At 32.0% G+C, this 21538-nt stretch overlaps 1 protein-coding gene across 1 annotated transcript; it reads right to left on the bottom strand.

Annotated features, from left to right (window-relative positions):
• Positions 1-768: 768 nt before the first annotated feature.
• LOC148612309 (uncharacterized) lies at positions 769-16861 on the bottom strand. The gene is made up of 17 exons (XM_088593617.1): positions 16700-16861; positions 15551-15822; positions 14633-14835; positions 13468-13708; positions 12297-12411; positions 11646-11742; positions 10613-10711; positions 10119-10169; positions 8526-8610; positions 7983-8042; positions 7577-7753; positions 6184-6328; positions 5702-5810; positions 4419-4491; positions 3335-3508; positions 1939-2069; positions 769-1221 (listed from the first exon to the last, which is right to left on the bottom strand). The coding sequence occupies exons 1-17, from the start codon at positions 16782-16784 to the stop codon at positions 864-866; spliced, it is 2475 nt and encodes an 824-aa protein (XP_088449743.1). The 5' UTR covers positions 16785-16861; the 3' UTR covers positions 769-863.
• Positions 16862-21538: the final 4677 nt, after the last annotated feature.

Here is a 21538-nt window from a genome sequence, read left to right on the forward strand (position 1 = left end):
CTGTTCATGAGTTGATTTTATTTATTATGAAACGATTTATATACACTAAACAACATCCACCATTTTTTAGGTTGTAGATTTTAAATCTTCTCAACTTTGAAAATAATTCAACAAACAAGAACCAACAGCACACGCACATGCAAACAAAGCAAAAAAAACAATCAAACATAAACAAACAAAAACAACAAGATAAAACAAAAATAATAAAAAAACCAAAACAAAACAAACACACAAACAAAACAAAACAAACAAACAAATCAAAATTCTAAAATGTATTTATGTGTACTATCTTGTTTTACTTTTTTTGTAGTTTTTGACAAGCTAAACATTTTTTTCTGATTTCTCTAGATTAAAAATATCCAAGCCTACTGGCTTATAGCTTATCAATACGGAAAATGTAGTATTAGAGAAACAAAAATCTAAATACGTGACTCCATTTTGGACCATTGCAACATTTCACACCGACAAGTTTAGTTTTCCATTTTTCCTTGGAGGCATACATTCGTTCGTTCTGCAGCAGAATTTTTTTCTAACAATCAAAATACCAAACTCCGAACACTTATGAAAACCAGAGGACACCAGTTATTGATTGAGTTGCTCGTTGCATTTAGTTCTGAGAAGTCATCGTATGTTTTTTAAGTTCTTCGACTCCTACATTAGTCATTAGTCTACATTAACCCGACCGTTAACCATTCCAATGATTTAATCGAGGTTGTGAAAGATTTTACTTTGAAAATACCAGGAAGTTTTAACAATAATTGGCATTAATAACTTTAAATACATTAGATTTTAATGGTATTTTTAAAGAATAATTATAACTTATCTTAATATCTCAATCTACGCTAAAATTGTAATTTTTGCAGTCAATCTCTGCATTTAACCATAAGAGAAACAAAACACACAAGCAACACAATAAGAAAACTGTTATCCTTCAAAACAGTGCCTTTGCTTTTAAAGTTTCCGGGATGATCATTAAAACACTTCCCCATAACGACGTCAATATACACATCTCCAGTCTCGTCTAATCCATAACAAGTCACCGACTTTATTTTGTCATTTACAATAAAGTTCATCGTGACAATCTCTGTTATCATACCTTTTAAAGCCACTCTAAGGGTATAATTCCCGGAAAGTACTACCTTTTGTGCAGAAGAAATCCTTTGTTGAGAAACTGGAACCCATTTATTTTGTTCTCCTAAGATATATACAACAGTCCCGTCCCTAGAATATTTGTGAGTATTTAAAAACAAGTACTATCTTTAAGATTGAGGTAAAATTTGTTCTTTTTAATTATGATTTCTACATTTTATTCAAGAAATAACATATGACACGCAATGTCAATTTTCGATACAATTTTTTTTTCGAACGCCACTACGTTATAAGTATTTGGTCAATCGGGAATCAGAATTGCGATTCCATGGAAAAGATCAAAGGGTAAACATCAAAATATATCGATTGCGTCGAAAAAACCCTAAAACTCGTCGAAAAATTGTGAATAGCAAATCAAGGTTCATTTACAAATAATACTACATGCAGAAAAGAGTAAAATGTTTTTCTCCCATCCACTACCCATTGCGAAAATCAATTTTGATTCTATATATTGTTTCTGACATCTACCCCCGAGGGGGTCAATTTCCAGTCACTGTTATGTAGTGAAAGTTAAGAACTACATACATACAATTTATTATCATTTCTAATTTCAAAATAAAGAGCCAAGACGTAAAAAAAGACATCTTGATATTTGGAATGGGTTGTCGATAATCTCTAACGAATGTAAGCTTCAATCAATAATTTGGACTGATTCGTAAACAACACTGATAAATAAGAAACATCTTATTGAAAGACCTAAGACAGACGAATTGAACCAGTCCTTGGATCGATCTGGTCTACAAAATAATTCTATTAGCTAAGAGTTCTGTATGTTTTACTCTTACTTACCCAAGAGTTAGGTTAGTGGTGACGTAATATAGACAAAAATCTTTTACGGTACAATTCACAAGTGATAAAAGGTTGTTTGAGTCATATGTGCTCCATTTTGTTGGCGTCTTGTAGGAAATAACACGTGCATGCTACAAAGAATACAAGTGCCACCTGAACAACACAGTGAGCACATAATGCAATAAGGTGATTATTGACGTATTAAACTATTGACCAGACTTAACGACAAATGTGATGACTTTTCATCCAGAATTGTCAACTTCCCTTTCATCTGTGGCAATCCCTTCATCACCCGCGTATGGAGTGTTCATATCACAACTCATACGTTATGCCAGAGCTTGCCGAAACTACGCAGACTTTTGTATCGCGCTAGAAATCTAACAAATAGGCTTCTGGAACAGAGTTATGTTGCTACGAGATTGAAGTCATCACTACAGAAGTTTTATGGTCGTCATCATGAACTCGTTATCGTGTATCCATCTGCACCATGAATACTGATTTATTGAACGGGTCATAGTTTTTCTTTCCTTGTTTATCTAACCCGGAATTGACTTTTTATGAGCAACTCTGCGGATGTTTCTAGAAAAAACAGAGGACGCTTACCCTACCGGTGCACCTGGTCCATGCTCCCAGTTTTAGTGGAGTCCGAGTTGCTCATTTGTTTTTGTCACTTTGTATGTATGATTTTAGTTACTTTATGTTCTTTGTTGTGTATGTCTGTTTTCCATGTCTGGTCTTTGTCCCTGGATTACATTCTTTTGATTACCGCTATAACCTTGGTCCCCATGATTACTCTTTCATTAATATAAAATGCCATTTTAAACGTGTTATAGACGTAATATTTCAATGACCTAGTCATTATGCCATATACGAGAACAAAAATGACACGGATTCAGATGTGTATACAAATTGATTTTGTTTACCTTTAGCGTGAATAAATTATATTTCATAATCACATTTTGATAGCGGAAGAGAGGTATTGCCCTTTAGATAATTAAAAAAAACAAAGACAAAAAAAAAAAAAAAAAAAAAAAAAAAAAAAAAAAAAAATTCGGTTATGTTTCGCTTTTCAGGCATGAAATTGCCAGTTTGTTCATGAAAACTTACTGTCTGAAGTATAGACCATTTAGCTTGCAGGTAAGGTATTTTTAAATTAAAACTGCAGACATTTTTTTGGGAATCATTCTGGGTTCAACATATGGTAAAAAAACGAAGAATAATTTACCTGTTACTATAACAATAACATATCATCAACAATAGTGCCAATTCTCACGTATTTAAAAGCATCTCGGGCAGTATTTTTCTTTGATTTATTGGTTTTTTCTGTCTTCTATCAGAATTTAGCCAAATATAATCACGCGCATTTGCATCTTCATAGATGCAGTATTGCACAAACCTCAATCTGGAAACCTGTGTCTTTAATTTGCAAGTTATAGGTTTCGTTGAGATCAGCGGCCAGTATGATGCCAAACACTGTGTTCGCTATATCATTTTTGGCATACCCGGAGGAGAACCGAGTAAATGTTGACCAGACTTCTCCTTTTGGTCCATCAGCTGAAGATAGTGCTGTCTAAATGACAAAAGAATGAACGGAGTACTTAAATTTATAGAAATTTATAGAAATAGAATTTTGTAGAAGTGATTCATGGTGTAATAGACTCCACCAAACAAACGATGCTTTATCGATTTTCACATGTCATTTTTAAATTTACTATAGTCCTTTCTTTACACAGATCTGTATTTTGAAGAAAACTATTAATCCAACTAAGATTTATTAAGTGGTCTTCAATTGTATCTAAATAAGAAATAAAAATTGCTTTGGTTTGGTTTTTGACATGTATGAATCGCTTCCTGTCCATTTTTAAAAATAAAGACAGCCACTTAAATACTTAAAAAAATTACGACCAATCGTTGTATGTAATAGTTTATATTTCCCCCAGTTCATTAAAATAGTTATTGGTGACAGTGGTATGTCAGGAGGGCTTTACTTTTTACTTCTACTCTTCACTTCACTAGTAAAACATATAGGTTAACTGTTAAACCGATAAATTAATATGCAGATTAATTTGCATTTTTGTTTAAATGTGGGATTATTGAAAAAAAATTAATATAGCTTCCTTAATATGGGCATCATCGGCCGTATTATTGTATATACTGTAAACGTATTCATTTTCGCGGTTGCTAATTTTCGCTGATTCTGTCAAGTGAACATATTCCCGGGTATCAATTTTCGCGATTAAAAAAGTTTATGTAATGCTTAAAATCAATTTAGCGGATTCTATTTTCCGTGACTTTCTGTCCACCGCGAAAATTAGTACTTAACAGTATATCGAAAAGATGAAACAAAAAGAATGTTTAGCTACCCCATACTTATATTTTTCTGCAAATTCCATAGTCTTATTAGAACTTTAGCCTGATATTGAAAATTAAAAGAAATCCATCTCAGCTTTATGATGATACGAACCTGAAAAGCAATTTACCTTAATTATTTGTCTGTCAATAGCAGTTGCTGGTTTGGATGGTTTTAATATGAGACCATCATCACGGCAACACCTGAAATAAACATTGCAATCATAGGAAACACACGACAAACATAAAATATATATCATAGATAGTACGGCATTGTAGGTGTTTTAGTAACCATATGTTCAAAGACCCTTTTGTGTTTTTTTTCCTGAGCATGCTTAGTTAATACTTACGCGAGGTAAATTTTTTACATATATAAAGATAATATGTATTGTGTATATGTCAAAAACCCATCGGGATAAAATGTCAGTCCAAAGCTACAATCGGTCTGCAATCAATGACGAGGAAACCCTCATATCTATTTTTACGCTTTGTATTGATCTTGCGAAAAGAATAACTGAGCATGTCCAGTGAAATAACAAGAAAGAGTAATCAAGGGAACCAAGGTTATAGCGGTAATCAAAATAATGTAATTCAGGGACAAAGACCAGACATGGAAAACAGACATACACAACAAAGAACATAAAGTAACTAAAATCATACATACAAAGTAACAAAAGTAAATGAGCAACTCGGACTCCACTAAAAACTGGGAGCATGGACCAGGTGCACCTGTAAGGTAAGCGTCCTCTGCTTTTCTAGAAACACCCGCCGAGTTGCTCATAAAAAGTCAAGTCCGGGGTAGACAAACGATGAAAGGAAAACTATGACCCGTTGAATAAATCAGTTTTCATGGTGCAGATAGATAAACCATAACGATCCACGAGTTCATGATGACGACCATAAAACTTCTGTAGTGATGACTTCAATCTTGTAGCAACATAACCCTGTTCCAGAAGCCTATTTATTAGAGTTCTAGCGCGATACAAAAAGTCTGCGTAGTTTTGGCAAGCTCTGGCATAACGTATGAGTTGTGATATGAACACTCCATACGCAGGTGCTGAAGTGATGTTGCCAAAGATGAAAGGAAAGTTAAAAGTCTATTTCATTTTTATACAACCTCAATTTTGAGGACTGTAAAACCAATTCAATTTACTAACTGCGTATGATATTTAGTCCATTTCTTTCGGTAGAAATATTGAACTATCTTTTTTCAACAAAATAGTGCATGCTATAAATGAGCTTTAAAGGAAAAAAAGTATAGATGTAATGATAATTCAAAGCGATATTTGCACGCGAAAGTTAGGTAAACTGAAAAGAAATGAATTTAAACGCTTTTTAAAAAGCTTTCGCAATTTAAAATAATTAAATACATTTATACACATATGATTTTTTTTTAAAACTATTGCTATCCTACCTCATCAATAACGTTTTGTTTACCGAACCAATCTTGTCGCCAGGACCAACTGGTCCAGTGCTCAATGTCGATACAAGGGACTGCAAAGCCGGAGAGGGCTCAGTTATACCTGTTAAGGAATGAAGATCAACTCTAATTGTTACAAACTGCAAATTTTGCCGTACTTACAGACAATGTCATTTTATATATTTTGTGACAAAGAAAAAATACATTATACATGTTTAAAGTCCAAACGAATAAATTTAAAAATCGACAATTCTTAATAGAAACCCTTATCTAAAAATTAAAGTTATAAGTGAGCATCTCGTTTATTATTTCGCTTCCAAGATGCGACAGGCATAGTAATTTAATTATCTGAACATCAGATTAATCGTTCATTCATCTGACCGTTTAGTATGTCGTGCTTTGCGTTTCCCTTGTACAAATCAACACCTTTCAAAAACAAATAAAAAGAAATATAGAATAGCTAAAATGTAACTAACCTTTGTATTTTGGGTTTCCTAGTTCCTTTTGGCTTGTCCAGAATGTATCCTTATATGGTCTTACATTCAGAGCATATGCAAATATTGATGATATCCCTATTTTCCATTGCTCAGGTTCTAGTAAGTAGTCTTCGCTTACTCGAACCTAAACCAGGTTACAACAAACAAGGTCAAGAATCATAGACATGTTATAAACATGAAATTAACGAGCTTATTCATCCACTATGAAGGTACTATTACACTATTATTCGAGTGTACCGATGGTCGTGATTGTAAAAATTCCATTTGTTCGTTAAAGTTTGAATTTTGTTGAGCAATTTGAATGCTTGATATGTTCAAACCACGGAAATTGGTAAGCCACGAACATTAGGTTCGACACAATAATTAGTTCAGTGAAATCTGTTTAAACCGAACCCCGCGTAACCTGAAAATCTGTATAAACTAGACTCTATTAAGGAGGTAGACCTGGGGTAAGGAACAACTATTGAAATCAGTGATATGTTTGCATCATATTCAATTTCAACAAAGCCTACCAAGCTTTCTTTTGAAATAGAATGATATCAATCCAAGTTACTTTGATGCTAAGATGAGATTGACGGAAAGTACTTTACACAAACGTTCCAATGATTTGTAAGAGTTATGTCCCTTACCCTAGGTCTACCTCCTTAAAGTCATGTTTTATCAATTCAATTGCATATTGAACTTTGGTTAACCGAACATCTGTCCAGACTGAAACAATTTTAAAGTTCAGAAGGGATTCAGTCGCACAAATTTCATTGTGTAAGAATAATAAGGTAATACGAATATGAGCATATGCATCTTAACAGCAATTGATGAATAAAAGGGAAGGTTTTACAACATTTTTGAATTAAAGTTTTTTTTTGCATACAAATACTTAAATCTACTCTCTTTCAAAAGTTCAAAGAGGATATTACTCCCACAAAATTCAGTGGATCATAAATTCCTGGCAATATGCACAACTACATATCATGTTCTAACTACCTACAAAGTTTCATGGCATTTAGCAAAGTTGTGACGGACAGGGAAAATATGTCTCTACATCAAAGCAAGCTTAAAGAGGAGAAGATTTTGCCAAAAAGGTAATTAATTAACAGTTGAAAAAATGTTGTTCTCGACCACAGCATAAGCAATACATTAAAACTAAAAAGTAGTAATAATAAATTTATGTTTTTTTCAAAAAGGGCAGTACACCTTATTATATTTCAGGTAAACCTTAGTAAAAAAATCAAACCCATTGTTCTGTATGCCGTTCAAGTGATATATTCTGAAACGTCCTTGCTAGTTTTTAAAAAAAAATATCTTCAGTGTTTTGAAAAGGACAAACTCAGATGTAGAATCTAATTTTTAGAAATAACTACTGGTTAAGAATTACCTGCGTCACTTGTGGAATTTGAACACTCTTAAGAGCATGTCTAGGTAGCGCCATACAATACTGAAGCGAAATGTTCCTTCTTTTAGCTGCATTTCCCATCTGCTCCAACCAACTGTCTCCGAGATACAGGTCTGTTTGAAGTTTTGCCGTGAATAAAGTCTGAATATTCAACCAGTCCTATAATGAAGGAATTGACACATTTTGTAAAGTTATAACATAACTTAAGGGGGAGGGGTCTGAAATTATTTCGTTCCATTAGTTATTTGTTACTTGTTATGAGTTAGAAAAGCATATTTTAAAAAGGTATGATAAATTACATCCATTAAGTTTATGGACAACAACAATTATTTATGAACAGAATCCAATTTGTTTCTTTAGTTTAAACAACACAAGCATTTATACAAACCTGTTCATACAATATTAATCCCCATTTAGTTGCATTGTAAATTAAATCATTCCAAAAAATCTAAATAAGAAAAAATAAATAAAAATAGATGTAAACATAGTTAATGCTGATTTATTTTGAAAAAGATAATGCATTTATAACAAAGAAGGCCAATTAAACAAAGGAAAAATGTCTCTCATTCGCATAGAATGGTACACAGTTATTTACTTTAGCTACATGAAAAGGGTTGTAATTGATAAGTCTATTTCTTTCACCGAGACCACTTTGCCTGTAAGTATTATTAGTATATATTACTATGTGGAGACAAAGCTAATTTTTCACAATTCTTATTTAATTTTAACGAAAATGATGAACGGGCTAATAAAGGATCGATAATCATTTTGTTGAAATAAGATAACTCGATATGCAATACATACTTATTGTAGGATACTTATAATTATCGATTAATCAGCATGCTAATCGTTCTAAACATTCATGGGAAAATCAAGAAAGGCGTAGTATATACCTTTCTTTTTCTAGAATTTCGCACGAAACTCCACTTACTTGATCATCAGGCAACGAAAGTATATTTTCTTTGATAAAGTTGTAATATCCACCGTTCGATGTAGCATACACAATGTCAGTGCCCCTTAAAGTTAATAGCAAAATAGAAAATTTTTTGGGTTAAAAAAATAGAAAACTATCACAAGATCGAGTCATATATCTTCTGCAAACCTAATACCCGCTTCCTAATTGACTACATATCACTAAGCAGGCGTATTACCTCTGCTATCCTAGAAGTGAAATGTTTTAATTACACGCACAAAAAACCACCTTACATTAAATATGTGAAGTTATTTACGTCGTACTGTGCAAAAGGAAACCAAAGGAACCAGAACTAGAACGGTAATCGAAAGAGAACATAATCAAGGGATAATGACAAGACAAAGAAAATAGACACAGTGTACAACAAAGATCATGAGCTAACCAAATTAACACACACTTAGAAACAAAAGTAAATGGAAGCATTAACCAGGTACATCGGTAGGGTAAGCGTCCTCTTCTATTCAAGAAACACCCGCCGAGTTGCTCATAATTCGTCACGTCAGGTGTAGACGGAAGATGAAATCTATGACACAACGAACACCGATCTGACAATGTAATCAGGCGCGTAGTTGCCGTTAGACAAAAAAGCTTTTGCCTGCACTTAATTTTGCCAATTTTTGTTTTTTTTGTTTTGTGTTGTTTTGTTTTTTTTTCTTTTCTTCAAAATTTTGAGAAAAAATACATCCAGGAGAGGCATAAATGATGCTCTAAAACGCTATCTCCGCGGAGCTTCGGGGGGGGGGGGGTGGAGGGCTTCGCCCCCTGGACCTGCTGGAGGCCTTTAGCAGACCCCCTGCCGTAATTTTGCCTACACTTCAATTTGGCCTCAGCTACGCGCCTGGTAATATTATTCAAGGATACTTTCTCTTTTTGAAAAGACCATTATTTGATCTCTGCATCACTGGCTTTGCTAAAAAAACATTTCAATAGAATGTTAGAAAAATGAGGTTTTTGACAGAGGTTTGTTTATTTTCAGTGCATTTCAATGAAATTGTAACTCAATGGTCTAGCATAATATGGAAAATCTTGTCTGTTTCCTTTAATTCTGATGATGCAAATAGTCAAAACACAAATGATAAATTGTTTTCATACCACTGCCTGAATTTTACAGAGACTGACACTGAATCATTTCAAATTCTCATGGTTCAGATGGATATGTCATAACGATCTATGAGTTAATGGTGATGACTTTAAAACTTTTGTAGCAGCATAAACCTGTTCCGTACTATGTTACATAAAGAGGCATGGTATAGCACTTATTAGGGCAGAGTTTAAAAAAAAAGAAATAATAATGATAATAACAACAATGATAAAAAGAACGAAACATATGAAATACAATTTACATTAGGGAATAACTCTGTCATTTACCATTTCAAAACTGTTTTAAATTGTGTAAACAATTAAAACTAGCAAATGATAATATTCTTTTATATAAGTTTTACATAATATCATTGATAATAAAACGAAGACCTTTTAGTAAATTAAGACAGCAATGTTTTATGTTTTTCCCGTTGTATTGGGAAAGGAAACGTCTGAACTATAAACACCTACCAGTATCGGCTGTGAGCAGCAATAGGCCATTTGGTTGATAGCGATAAGCTTCTAAAATAGCAGCATGATACACATAAGTAGTCAGAAATGTGAATTGGCATGAAAAACGTACTTGAAACAACAAGAGCACATAGATATGAAATTAGTTATTTTGACCTCAAGTCTGTTAGCTCTTGTGGAGAGCTTTTTAGAAGATACTGAAATATCAGAATATCAAATGAATGTCTTAACTGCACCATCATCATCAACAACAAGGTAATCAATACTTTACTTTTGATATTAATTACTTCGTCTTCTGTTTCTTTTTGTTTTTATGCGCAGATCATATGAATGAAATCCTATAGAAGGATCCAAGTTTCACCTACTCTTGTAGTTTTCACTTGAATTACAAACAGACTCATGATTGAAGAATATAGTCCGTGTACGTATATACAATCATAATATATTTTTAAATGATGGCAAGCGAGATAAACATGACATTAAAAAGTTCTAACCGTATACCATGGGGAAAAACTTCAGGTCTGGCTGTCCATTCCCTTAAAGCTTCTGTTCTGTTGTTCTTATAATACCACCATGAATCTAACTGGAGATACCTTATTAGTTGAAATTATATAAAATGTACATATATGATCATTCACTGTCTGCAGTCAACACAAATGGGGCGATCCGCAATGATTTGGAAAAAATGAAAATATGCATAAATTTCTGTTAAGTTCATTTATCTGTTTCTTCGAATGGACTCTAGTTTTGATATATTAAAGGCTTAAACCAAGTCATATTAAAACACGATTTAAATATTTGGCTCTGAAATAAGCTGGCGTTACGGTTTTTCTGATAAGTCTCCAACATCTCAGTAATTAAATATAAAGGTTTGCATTCAAATGTCAAACGTTTAATTTTTAAGCTTTACCTTATTAGTGTTACCCTGATATAATTTCTTAATCATTTGTTGAACCTCTAGGACTCTGAGTACTACACCTTGTTTTGTTCTAGATTTGCGCTAGAATCTTGGTTACCTTGATTACTCTTCAAAATGTGCAATGTCATTTCTAATCAAAATAAGCTTGTTCGTTTAGTGTTTTTGGCTACTTTCGATTTCTTATATATGATTATAACTACAACTTTTTATATGAATTAATTTCAACTATATCCATAATGTTTTATGTATCTTTTAATTTCAAAATGCAATAGCAATGAGGGTCGTGAATTGAATCTGTATCACGTTCCGACTGAAGACTATCATCCAGCTTCACACAGCGGCAGACTTGCGTCTCCTCTAGAGCTTACAAGTTTGAATATCAAATGTCAGATCTTGCCCCTACCTTGGACAATCGTATATCATATGAATTACGTGCATTCGGAATCCAAAACATGTGCTCAGGGTTGAGAATGTAATACGTCTCAAGAGATGTACATATAAGATACAATTCATGTACATGGAACATCTCCCAAATTGCCCCCAAAATGAAATAAATATTGCATTCTTCCATTAACTTGTAGAAGAATTTACATATCATATAATACTACCTGAACGGAATATTTTCTTGATTTGAATAACTTTTAACATCTTTGAGAGTATCTTCATACGTTTTACCATTCTCCGGATGGTAATAATAAAACGCACCTGTCCCAAAAGAGGAAATATATGGAAAATGCAATGATATTAAGATATGTTCATACCTACTTATCTTTCACAATTGGATATTGAAGAGGAAAGCATCAAAACAACGGATTAACATTTTTTTGAAATTTGCAAATTATATTTTGGATGAAAAAAATGTTTTTGTTTCATTTTTAACCACAAGTTTCATTTGCCGGTAATTGGTGAATTGAAAGAGCATATTAGACACATATTGTAATGCATAAAGTAACACTTTTTGTGTTTAACTTTGTTATCTTTTCTTGACCAATCAACATTTGAGATACTAACTGTTGACCGTGAAATTTATGCGTCGTTTTTGCGGTTTCTTGGATAAATTTTCCCTCATACAGTCTTTGATTTGTGATCGTTTCTCACAGGCTACACGAAAATGTCACTTAACATTGTACAATAATAGAAAAAATTTTTGTCATAACATATCCTTCAAAACATTATTTTAATAGCTCTTTAGACCTTTTTATGCATGGGTTTTCTCGAATAATAATCAAATAATTTCACTTCAGTCAATTAATGCTTACCGTTATCTGTCCAGTATCCAAGATAACGAATAGTTTTGTCTTTTTTTACCTCTTGCAATCTTCTGTTGTCTGTAGAATGAATGCGTCTGAGAAGTTTCCCATATGACTGGAAAGCCTTTTAAAATTAGGTTTAAGTTTTTGAAAAAAAATCTAAAATATGCATGTCATGCGTGACAGTCTTCTATATTTGAAATGAATACGAAATCATTGCAAACGATGTGAATATTTTCATTAGAAAATTGAGAGTATTTTAGGTATCTTTCATTGAAATGTTTATTTGAAATACATTTCAATTAAGTTAATTTGTCTTCCTTTTTTACTTATATATATTGTTTATTTGTATGACAACAATATCAAAGTAATGTGTTGTTTCACCCTTTGTATGTTTCCTAGAGAGGACACTGTCCCTAATGGTGCACCTGGTCCATGCTCCCAGCTTTTCGTGGAGCCCGAGTTGCTCATGTACTTTTGTTTCTTTAACAAATAATTCGGTGATAGCAAAATACTTTCAGCATTATATGAAACATCCTTTAATTCAATGAAAATATAATTATTTTCTTAATTTGTTTTAGTTGAATATGCAATATAATTTATTTTTCTATTTGCTTAATTGAGAATAAAATGGACCATATAATTTGCTTATCCAAGTTTTCAATATAACAAAGAGTAATCAAGAGAACCAAGGTTATAGGGTAATTAAAAGGAAATAATCCAGGGACAAAGACCAGACATGGGAAACAGATATACACAACAAAGAGCATAAAGTAACTAAAATCATACATACAAAGTAACAAAAGCAAATGAGCAACTCTGACTCAACTAAAATACTGGGCGCATGAACAACAAAGAAAGAACAATGAACGACGATTTCTGTCTTGAATGAGGGATAACAAATGCATTTTTTCGAAATTTTCATTTTAAATGCGGAAATGACATTAAAAATGCACACTAATTTGATAATCAAAAGACGAAATATTTGTAATGATAAATTACCTAAATGTAAGCTTTGTATTTCATAACATTGTACTACTTTTTCGATACAAGTACAAGAAATCTTTAAAAATAAACATCATGTGATAACGATTTTTGCGGTGTTCCTGTATCTAAACAACAAAAATCAAATCAAAACGTTAAAAATATTCTTGATGATTCAACTTTTTTACGAATATACCTCGTTAATTCCAGACGCATGAATAATTATCGTGTCTGCTTCATAGCCAGCAGGGATATCATTGATTCCTCCCATTATGCCCCAGCTCAGTCGGGGGCTCGGAGCTGACTCATACCACATCGACGATGACATAAACTTTGTCAATGGTGCAATCAGAAGTGTCTCTCCAGTTTTATCAAAAAGTGCTAAGGGTCCACTTCTCATCCCATCTGCTATACCACCAATGTCGGAATCGACGTACCTCAATTGAAAAGTAATTCGATCCGACTTCATAAATTTATTTTATTTATAATGACCTTACTTTTTAATCCGAATGATTACATGGTACTTTGGGAAAGGTTTGTCAGGAAGAGAAAGCTGCATTAGCTGCCAAATTTGTTCAGTTTTTATTCTACTGAATTTTGCTGATTCAATGAAATAAGTTTGTAATAATGCAATAGAAGCAATCAATGTCGATAATACCTACAGAATATTGTAAAAACAACATTTTTTAATCACAGAAGATCGATAGCTCTGATCTAATTATTTCCCCCCATTACTTCCGAAGATTGCCGACAGGACATTTACCTGGGTTAAAAATACTTTAACCTTGATAAAAAAATAACAAAAACGGATATACAGGTAAGCACGTGTCTTGTTTTCGTTTCATTTGAACTATTTCTTGATTAATTTTTAAATAAGGTCCATACTTGAGCCACAATTTATCACAATACGTAAATTTCAAAAGGATCCTTTCATTATATTCGAACTTATTCATTTTATGGCTTGAGTCCGTCTGTCTTCCTTGCAGTTGAATAACCACTTTGTTGTTAAAAAGGCGGCCCTTACAACACGGGAGCGGATTAAGATCAATAGAAGTCACATGCATACAAATTTATCTAGATCGATTTTTTGCCTTGCAAGAAAATAAATATATAGACACCTATTTCATGTATTTAATGCATTTTATTTGTGGATATCAAATGAAATTATACAGAAAACACCGACGAAATATAACCAAATATATCAAAATTATTTAAAAAAAATAAATTTTTATCGTCATCGCAATAATTTACTTTGAAAGAATGAAAGTATCAAAATAAGACGTATGATCATATGATAGTCCAAAGAAGTAATTGTATCAATAGTTAAAATGACATAAAAACTTATTTCTTATTTATCCTACCTTCCCATAAGCTTTCCAAAATCGCCAAACATTTTTCCTCCAAGACTGAAGAACCCGAGAGTTTTCTCTCGAGGTTGCTTGACCAAAAATGATGGAAAGCCAGACACAGTTTCATTAAAACAGGTCCCAAGATTTGAATAAGGAGGATACGTTGGTTTAGGACATTTTGAATTTCTTGTATTTGTAACACTTGTATTAAAACGCTGAAAAAAATTGACATTTTTGTCAGTTTGATTATTGTAAGTGCGTATAGTATAAGTTTTATACACTATGCTGTAACAAACGAAAACAAAGAAAGGAAATAAAGTAAGTAAATATTCAGTTAAACATAAAATGATTGCACGTGTTCTATGTACGTCATAATAACGTAACGTTTTAGCGACTACAGGAAGTTGATATTGAAATATATCTAAATGAAAGTTTTTATAAGAATCAGGCAAAATGGGAAAACAGAATCAGAAACCTGCATGCCAAAATGACAATGTAATTTTAGTCAATGATAATTTCTTTATTGAAAAGACCAATATGTTATATCTGCTTCATTGGATTTGTTAAGAAATTTTTCAATAGAATGTTAGAAAAATGAGTTCTTTGTCAGAGTTATCTGCCTTTGAAATGTTCATTTTAAGTGTATTTCAATGATATTATAACTCAATTTACCAAAGATATGGAAAACCTCATCTTTTTCCCCTGATTTTGATGGTGCAAATAGTCCAAATACACTTTCAAAATGGTAGTTTTTTATACCATGTTTTTCCCACTGATGATTTTTACACAAACTAAACCTTTACGCCTTAATTGATCACGACTTTGTTATTAATTAATTTGGAGTTAAAAGACGCTGTTTTGATCACTTCCTTTTTTATATTCACAATAGAACTGTAGGACAAGTCAGTCTCTCGATTGCATGAATGTTACCTGACTAAAAACAATATATCCTTCATCGTTGTACGATTTTATGGTTGCATTTAGCAGACCAGAATCAGCCGAGAACTGAAACGAATGTGCAAAGAATGGCCCAATATCGTCACAGCCGTTGTACGTCACTTGCCCTTGTGTATGATTCAGTGACCCATCTTCTGTCGAAAACTTTGAGCCATTTCCATTGAAGAACGTTGGTGCGCTTTGAAGCCAGGTTATACCATTTAATTGTACACCGTAACTTCCTCTTGGGGTCACCTGAATGGTCACTTGAAAAAAGTCGTTATCAAAATTCAAGATTTGCTTTTTTAAGGAGAAAGCCTAGGGGACACAATTCTCGTGATCAGTAATATGTTTGGATCATTTCAAATTTCACCAAAGCCTACAATCATTTATTTGAAACAGGATGATATGCATCTAAATTATTGAAGTGCATACATAAGAGTAATTTAAAATGGTTTCCACAAACGTGCCGATTATTTGTATGTTATGCACTTATCGAGGTCTACCTCTTTAACACATTAACTAAATATATCTAAATTGAATTAAAGCATATTTTAAAAGTTACCGTTGTAGAAAAAAAAAATTCAAATAAATAAAAAAAAGTTGCAAATTTTATAATATAATTCGTAGTGCTTCATTGAATGTTCCCAATATAATAGATTTCTACAATTAACATTGTGATTAATTTCAGTAATTGCATCCTTGTATTTTCTCCCACCAAAACGTCACAACACGAATATCAATCCACCGATCGCAAAATTTAACATCAATGTAGAAAATAGCAATACAGGAGGGAAAACATCTGTGTGATAACGTAAATAAGATAATAAATTTGTAAAAAGCCAAAAGCGCTTGAATGCTTAACTTATGTTCATGTGGTAATTCACTCCTTCCAACCAATTCATTCAGTATTATTTGAGACCCGTAGCTAAACACATAAGTCTTTCCAAATCTAGACATTTTTTCAGTCCAAAAAGAGTCATAACAATAATATTTTTGTCTTTTTAAAGTTGAAAATTTGCACCACAGTTACTATTATATGTCTTTTGTGAGATTAAGATCAAGATGAACAATCATTGTAAATGTGTACTATTGAATGTATCCGTGATTTTTAGTTGTATGAAGTGATTAATAAATACTCACGATTTGCAGGAGAACTAAAAGAAAATTGTGTAAAGGCAACAAAAAAACAAAAACAGGAAGTTCGTTTCCCCACCTCAGACGACATTTTGGCAACCTATTTTTCAATTTTACATCTCAATCAGTAAATATTGACACTTTACACCGTATCATACGTTATCATTTACAGGTGTGTTGATAAATAAATAACTATTTAAGTACTACCAGTACATCTATTGTTTTGATAAAGAAACAAAACATTGAATACGTTTGTGTTACAATATTGTCCGGAAAATTCAAAAGAAAGAGCAGGATGGTGAAAAATACAGATAATAATCACAATTTTTCCGACGCAGTCGGTATAGTTTCGCTTTTAACCCTTTGACCTTAAGGACGCTCTTCTATGGAAACGAAAGTCACCTGATCGCAATTCTGTTTCCGATTGGCCAAATACCTATTACCTAGTGGCGTTAGAAAATTGAAATTGCGTGCCATATGTTATTTTCTTGAATGAAATGTACAAACTTATAAGTAAAAAGAACAAAATTTTACTTCGTCGGTTATCTTTTTTAAAGAGATTACTTGTTTCTATAGTGAAATATTGAAGTTGCTATATTTTTTAACCTTAATTAACTATATTTGTTACAGTTGGTGTAATATCTTTTTTCAGATTTGTTTTTTGGACTTGACTTGATTATGAATCGGAGTAATGTATTTAAGTGTACTGTTAGCACTAAAGTAGGTAAGCCGTTGGCGGTTTGAAGCGTTTTATAGAAGGGGTAGTCGTACATAGGGTGGAACGGTAAGCTTCGTTGCTTTGAAAACGCTTTCTGTTTCACGTATGGAGGGAATGTTGATATTTGTTAAAATATATTCACTGTAAAATGCTCTTCATTCAAAAATTATATTTTGAATACATTTTGAATGATGACGAATTATCGAAGCAAAAAATTCCAGCTGATCGTATTACATCAATATTCATTTCAAGGATGAATTGTAATATCTTTTGCAAAAACTCTTCTCGATATGTATGAATGCATCTAATCTGATAATTCAATTCTCGTGTTATTATGATTGATAGGTTTTTAAAACCAAACAATGCACAAATTAACAACAGTTTAAAGGATTCATACATATGATGTGATTATTGATAATAGACAAGAATACATGCTATTCTATTTTAGCTTATTGCCATTTAATGATGCTGATTTAATGGTTACCCCTTGAAATACGAGTACAGAATATCGAAATTTGCAATAAATATGATTGGTAATTTATTTTGCATTTAATAATTACTGGTTTGATGCCGGTGTACTAAAGGTCCCGAGGGTATTCTCAAATTAGTAGTCTGGGTTGTATGACCCCGGAATATATCATATTTTCATATCTTATTTATCCTATTTATCAGAATTTTCAGTTGACAGTTTCAGTTTATGAGCAACTCGGTGGGTGTTCATATAAAAATAACAAAATCCTTGATCGCAAAAAGGTGACAAATAATAACTAATTTAAATCTTTACAGATGATAGAGAGTCGCATTTACCTCAGATGAAGAATATTTAAATATATTGGCACCGAGTAAGCAGGAAAGATATATGCCAAAAATGATAAATATTGGTGAAATGGCGGGAAAAATGTTACGCATTTTGATATGTTCGGTTACGAAATTATGTCAGATCTCGGACGGAATCACTCAAAGGTGGCATTTATATAACTGTCGTTAAAGTATTCCTTTTCGAAAATTTGTGTCTTTTAAACCTTCTGGGAAGAAGCACTAAGAAGCCAAGAGAAACAAAGAGAAAGTTTTAAAAATAGTTTCGTCAACATAAGCTCCTTATATCTATGTCTACATATATATAGTATATATAAACGTACAAGGGCTCAGAAAAAGTGATATAAGACTCTTGGTATATATATACATGAACATCAAAGGAGTAAGTCTGCACAGATTTGGAGTATCGTCTATAATGTGTTTAAAATTTAAAAAAAAATACAGGTGCGTTCGATTGTCAACATGACTTCTCACATATTCTTCATTAAAAAAAATAGACGTACTATTATCTTAAATAGTATCATAATGACAAAAAATTAATAGGACCATACAGATATAAACAGGTCAAATGATTTCACAGGAAACGAGATTAGACACTATAGATAGAACTGAATCATTTATTATTGTAATGAGTGGACTTGTACTTACAGTTAGTGTCGATAAATAGCAGCTCGTCTGCCTTTATATGCTTATCAGTTTCGTTTTTATTTCCGTTTCTATGAGCAACTGGTCGTTACTATCTACTTGTTTCTTGTATTGAGAGATGAATTTTGTATAGCTTTGACCGTGGTAAAATGTATCCTTGATTTCACTTACATGTACCAGCTACAAATAGTTACGGTTACTTTATGATGACTATCGGTTCATTATAAAAGATAATCAATTAGACAAAAAAATATAATAATAATAAAAAATTTAAAAATAAATAAAAAAATAAAATAAATAAGTCTTTATTTAAGAACTTTACAGTTTCAAACACCCAGCTTTTTGTCTTTTAAATTCACGAATTTCGTTTATTGCTTATATAAATGTTACACATTCGCAACCGAGCGCAGCTATATTTGGTACCCACTAGCCATGTTAACCGAAATCTGCAGTATCACAAAATTAAAATCTCTAAAAATCGAGGTATCATTCCTTATATTGTACGTGAAAAAATTTCTCGGTGGTTGATTCGACTTGTGTTTTTATGAGTACTTTGTATTCATTTTGAATCTTCATCCTCCAATTTTTTTTTGTTTCTAATGCTGGTGGCTGACGAGAAGTTACTCCTTGAGTACAACACTGAAATTTAAAATATTTATAAGAGTTTTTTTTTGTATGTTTTGCTTCCCGGTAGATCAAATAGAAATCTAACATTTGTTCACGTTTAGAATAAATTGAATGATTACTGATGTACCGTAAACAAATATTAGAATTAAATAAATCTATTCCTATCCGACTGTCCGAAAACTTTGTCCAATACAGCAGTAATGTATCCAAATAGGACAATACTGACGTGAATGTAAGTCTATTGATTTACTCGAAGTGCAAGCCACTTTTACATATTCAGCGGACACGTATGTAATTAAATATACAGTTGACCTATTGATCAATAGTGAAAGTAAAAAAAAAATGCTGTCCTGAAAATATCCGAACCGGTTCATATTGGATATTCATTTCCCATTTTTTCCATCTTCTTGTTTATATATATTATTTCGATAAGCTTTCCAACCGTAAAGTCAACTAAGTTCCTGTACAGAAATTCCCCGGAATCCCGTTAACGTCATAGATGCATAGTTAAATAATAGCGTTAAAAACAATATGCGCAGAAACAATAGTAGAATATGCATTTAAATATTTCTGATTAATAGAAAAATAATTATTGACATTTTGAATTGTTATACAATGTTGTACAAGTGTATGTGAAGGGTCTAAATAAAGACATACAAATGCTAAATATTTCTACTGGAACAATATTTCTATTACACCCATTCTCTGAAAGTATTTTTTTATTCGTTGATTGGTAGAATTGATAGAATAGTCTTCCATTCAATAACGCATTCAATCAATAACTGAAGCCATAATGATGCAAGGGGATCTTTGCCCCTTTTCAGAATTTCTAGCACACCATTGCCTGCAATCTTATGTTCAATCTATTCTCAATAACGTTTACCGATAATAGATTTTGTGCACTATTTAAGTCTTTTTGACAAGATACATTGGTAAAAATGTCATAATTGGAACAGCGATCGATATTTTTGTTTTACATTGAAGTAGAAACGTTTATAGTCAAATATTGAGATGATTAAAATTTTAAAGATCTCCAGCGTCTTTCATTATCTCTAGGACACCGGAAACTTATTGCCTAATTTCAAGGATGATGAGTAATAGCATTATCGCCTACTCAAAAAACAGTTAAATTACGATACTTCATGCAAAGATATGAAAAGAATCGATTGTTCCAATTGACTTTATGATTAAATGGATTTTTTTTATGTGTTAATTGATAATTTTGGTAGTGCATCAATCAATGAAATACTCTTAAGAATTTAAAACAAGTAAATTAGGGGGATAATTATTTTATACAAGATGTTGTTAAGAAAAGGCGACATTCATATCTTTCCTTAAAGCTTTTCTTTGAAGACCCTAGTGTACGTAAAAAGAAACAAAAATGGAAGGATATGATTAACTGAGTAACTATTGCAATAAATTAAAGAACAAACGAAGTAGTGAATTATATTAAGTGGTATTGGTATCAGTCTTTCCAATTAGTTGCGTTATAATGTGACAATGGTACAGAACTGGGAGACTTCGATTTTCCTTGTTTTGTAATGTTAACTAGTGTTGTTACCGTTATCATCCATCAATTACAGATACAAAAAAGAAACATATAATTCAATTATTTGTTTCATGATGAATAGTAATTAAAATCCAATTTCATATGTCAAATGTTTAAACCCTTAGTATTGCTTAATTGAATTTATTAATTGGCGTTCTATTTTTTTGGTTTTGAGTATTTCTGGTTAAGAGCTTGATTTTTAAATTTTTGTCTTAGTATGCAGCTCTATAGATACTGGTGAGGGCTTTTGCCATGGAATACATACCTAAATTTGTAATATCTATAGAATTTGTAAATTAGAAATTAACATGTGTTTTTTTTTATATATATATAAACCCTGTTCATCAGATATATTAATTATACAGAATGTACTGTAGAATTCAACGTAAAGGAATTGACTCCGTAAATGAAACTAAAATAGAGTGGAAACCTTTGGATTTTCAGTGAGTATAATCTCATATGAACAAACAGATGGGCCAATTGTATAAAC

Source organism: Perna viridis, chromosome 7 (genome assembly GCF_037379345.1).
Source record: "Perna viridis isolate PV_CMFRI_1.1 ecotype Kerala chromosome 7, ASM3737934v1, whole genome shotgun sequence".
Lineage (NCBI taxonomy): Eukaryota > Metazoa > Mollusca > Bivalvia > Mytilida > Mytilidae > Perna > Perna viridis.